We start from the raw sequence: 2,500 nt of genomic DNA, 5'->3' as shown, positions 1-2,500 counted from the left end.
CGCGGTTGGGTTGGTTTGTTGTTGGTTGCGTGTTTTTTATATATAGCTTTTGTGTATATTAGATGAATTGTTCTGCGAATGTGGAGAGAGAGAGAGAAGAAGAAGAAGAAGAAGAAAAAGAAGAAGATGAAGAAGAAGAAGAAGAGAGAAGAGATTGAAGAGAGAGAGAAAGAGAAAGAGAAAGAGAGAGAGAGGAGGGAGTGGATCTCTCTTATCTCTCCTCTCCACTCCTCTCTCTCTCTATTTCTTTCTCTCTCTCTCTCTCTCACACACACACACACACACACACAAATCTTTTCCCCCTCTTTCTTCTTTTTTTCTCTCTTTCCCTCTTGTTCTCCATCCCTTTGTAATAATAATAATAATAATAATAATAATAATAATAATAATAATAATAATAATAATAATAATAATAATAATAATAATAATAATAAACATCAGCTGCAACCACCCCCTCCACGTTTCCTCCTCACTCTTCCTTCTTTTCCCTGCTAGCATTGTACCATCGACAACTCGGCGAACGAAACGAACGCAGAACGCAACGGCCGCTTGGGCTTGGGCTTGGAATTCGTCCTATTCCTCGGCCTCGTCCTCGGCTTCGGCTTCACTCGGGCGATAATTTATTGAGAGCAATCTGAGAATAGCTCCCACCGAATTCAAGCGGAACTGTGATTCCGTCTATGACTGTGGCGGTGAGGGGAGCGGAGCCGAGGGGAGCGAGGGGAAGGAAGGGCAGGGACGGAGGAGGTACTGCAAGGGGGAGGGGCTGAACGAGAGGAGGGAATAGGAAGGGGGGTTGGGGATAGAGAGAGAGGAAGGAGAATGGGGGGGTGAGGGAGAGGAAGGAGAATGGGGGAGGGTTGAGGAAGGAAGGCCTGGAGGTCTGGGGGACGGGGGAAGGGGAAGGAGGGGGAGGGGTGGATGTGCCTGCCTGCCTGCCTCCGCGCTCCGCTTGCACTGTAGGTTAGCGAGCCCCGAGATGGAGTGTTGATACTGCAGGGTATTGAGCGTTAATATTGCAAGATATTGAATGCCGATACCAAGTTCTCTCTCTCTCTCTCTCTCTCTCTCTCTCTCTCTCTCTCTCTCTCTCTCTCTCTCTCTCTCTCTCTCTCTCTCTCTCTCTCTCTCTCTCTCTCGCCGTCCCACCATCTCACACTCTTTCCCTCCCTCCCTCCTTTCCCTTTCCCCCTCTCCCATCCTCCCTCCTCCCTTCCCTCTTCTCTTTCTCCCCTCACTCCTCTCCTCTCCCTCCCTCTTTCGTCTACGCCTTCCCTTCCTCTCTCCCTCCTCTCCCTTTCTCTTCCTCCCATCTCACCCTCTCTCTCTCTCCCATCCTCCTTTCTCCCTCTCTCCTTCCCTTCCTCCTCTCCCACCCTCCCTCCTTCCTTTCCTCCCTCCTCTCCCACCCTCCCTCCCTCCCTCCCTCCTTCTCCATCTCTCCCCACATCCCTTTGTATCGCACTGAAGGATGGCGCTGTATACCATTACGCACTGCTACGGATGGTGCTGAATGCTGCAATTGCAAAGACGCAAACTACAAGAATGGAAAAGGAAAAAAAAAGAGTTTCCTTTGCAACATGGAGCGATGCGGTGATTGCGAAGGCTGGAAGCTGAGAATGCATAATCTTGAGCAATAAAACAATAATAAAGGAAATCAGATGAAAGGGAGGCAGAGAGAGAAAGGGAGAAAGGGAGGAAGGGAAGGAAGGGTGGGTTGATGGATGGATGGATGATGGGTTTATGGGTGGATGAGTGGTTGGGATGTGTGGGTGGTTTTGGTTGGATGAGAGAAAGAGAAAACGAAAAAGAAAGAGAAAGAGAGGGGGGGAGGCTGACGGACGAACTAAAAATAAACAACAGAAAAAGAAATGAATAAAACAAAACCAGACAAAAAAAGGGAAATATAGAAAGAGAAAGCCAGATAAAAAAAAAAATACACACGCAAGAGAGAGAAAAAAAAAAAAAAAAACAGCCAAGAACAATGATTAAGGAAAACATGAACAACAAAGAAACACAAAAACAAAAAATGAGAAAAAAACACACCTAGCAACCCCCCCTCTCTCTCCCATCCAGTGTCCCTACCCCCCCCCCCTCACCCCTACCAACAGTTATCATCACTCAAAAGACTACAAGACCCCCCCCCCCAACCCCTTCCCCCCACGGCAGAAAACCGTTCCAGCCTCCGTATCAAGTGGACATCCGCGTCGGGTACTCGGGCTGCAACTCGACCACAGCGTGCTGCGGGGCTGCGGGGCGACACGAGCATCAATTGCAGCGCCAGCGTCCCCCACTCGGCAGCAGCGCCTTCGCAGCGTGCCATCCGCTTTCATCCAGATGCTTGATCGCGGGGGCGTGGTTGCACGTGGGCGCTGTACGGCAGCCGCGAACGGTCATGCCTGCCTCTCGGAGGTTTTTTGAAGGCTTTTATATTCATTTGAGTCATGTCGTGTGCATTCACTTTAATTATTTTCCACACAATGCGATCCTGCTACGAATT

At 49.4% G+C, this 2,500-nt stretch overlaps 1 protein-coding gene across 1 annotated transcript in view; it reads left to right on the top strand.

Annotated features, from left to right (window-relative positions):
• The window catches only part of LOC138865148 (uncharacterized), a 15,789-nt gene extending 13,444 nt beyond the window's left edge, over positions 1-2,345 (top strand). The window contains exon 4 of the mRNA XM_070134523.1: positions 2,170-2,345. Within this exon, the coding sequence (XP_069990624.1) occupies positions 2,170-2,345 (176 nt within the window). The remainder of the gene's footprint in view (positions 1-2,169) is intronic.
• Positions 2,346-2,500: the final 155 nt, after the last annotated feature.

This window comes from Penaeus vannamei, chromosome 20, assembly GCF_042767895.1.
Source record: "Penaeus vannamei isolate JL-2024 chromosome 20, ASM4276789v1, whole genome shotgun sequence".
Lineage (NCBI taxonomy): Eukaryota > Metazoa > Arthropoda > Malacostraca > Decapoda > Penaeidae > Penaeus > Penaeus vannamei.
Note: the sequence above shows the minus strand (reverse complement) of the source record. Positions and strands in the feature narration are given on the sequence as shown.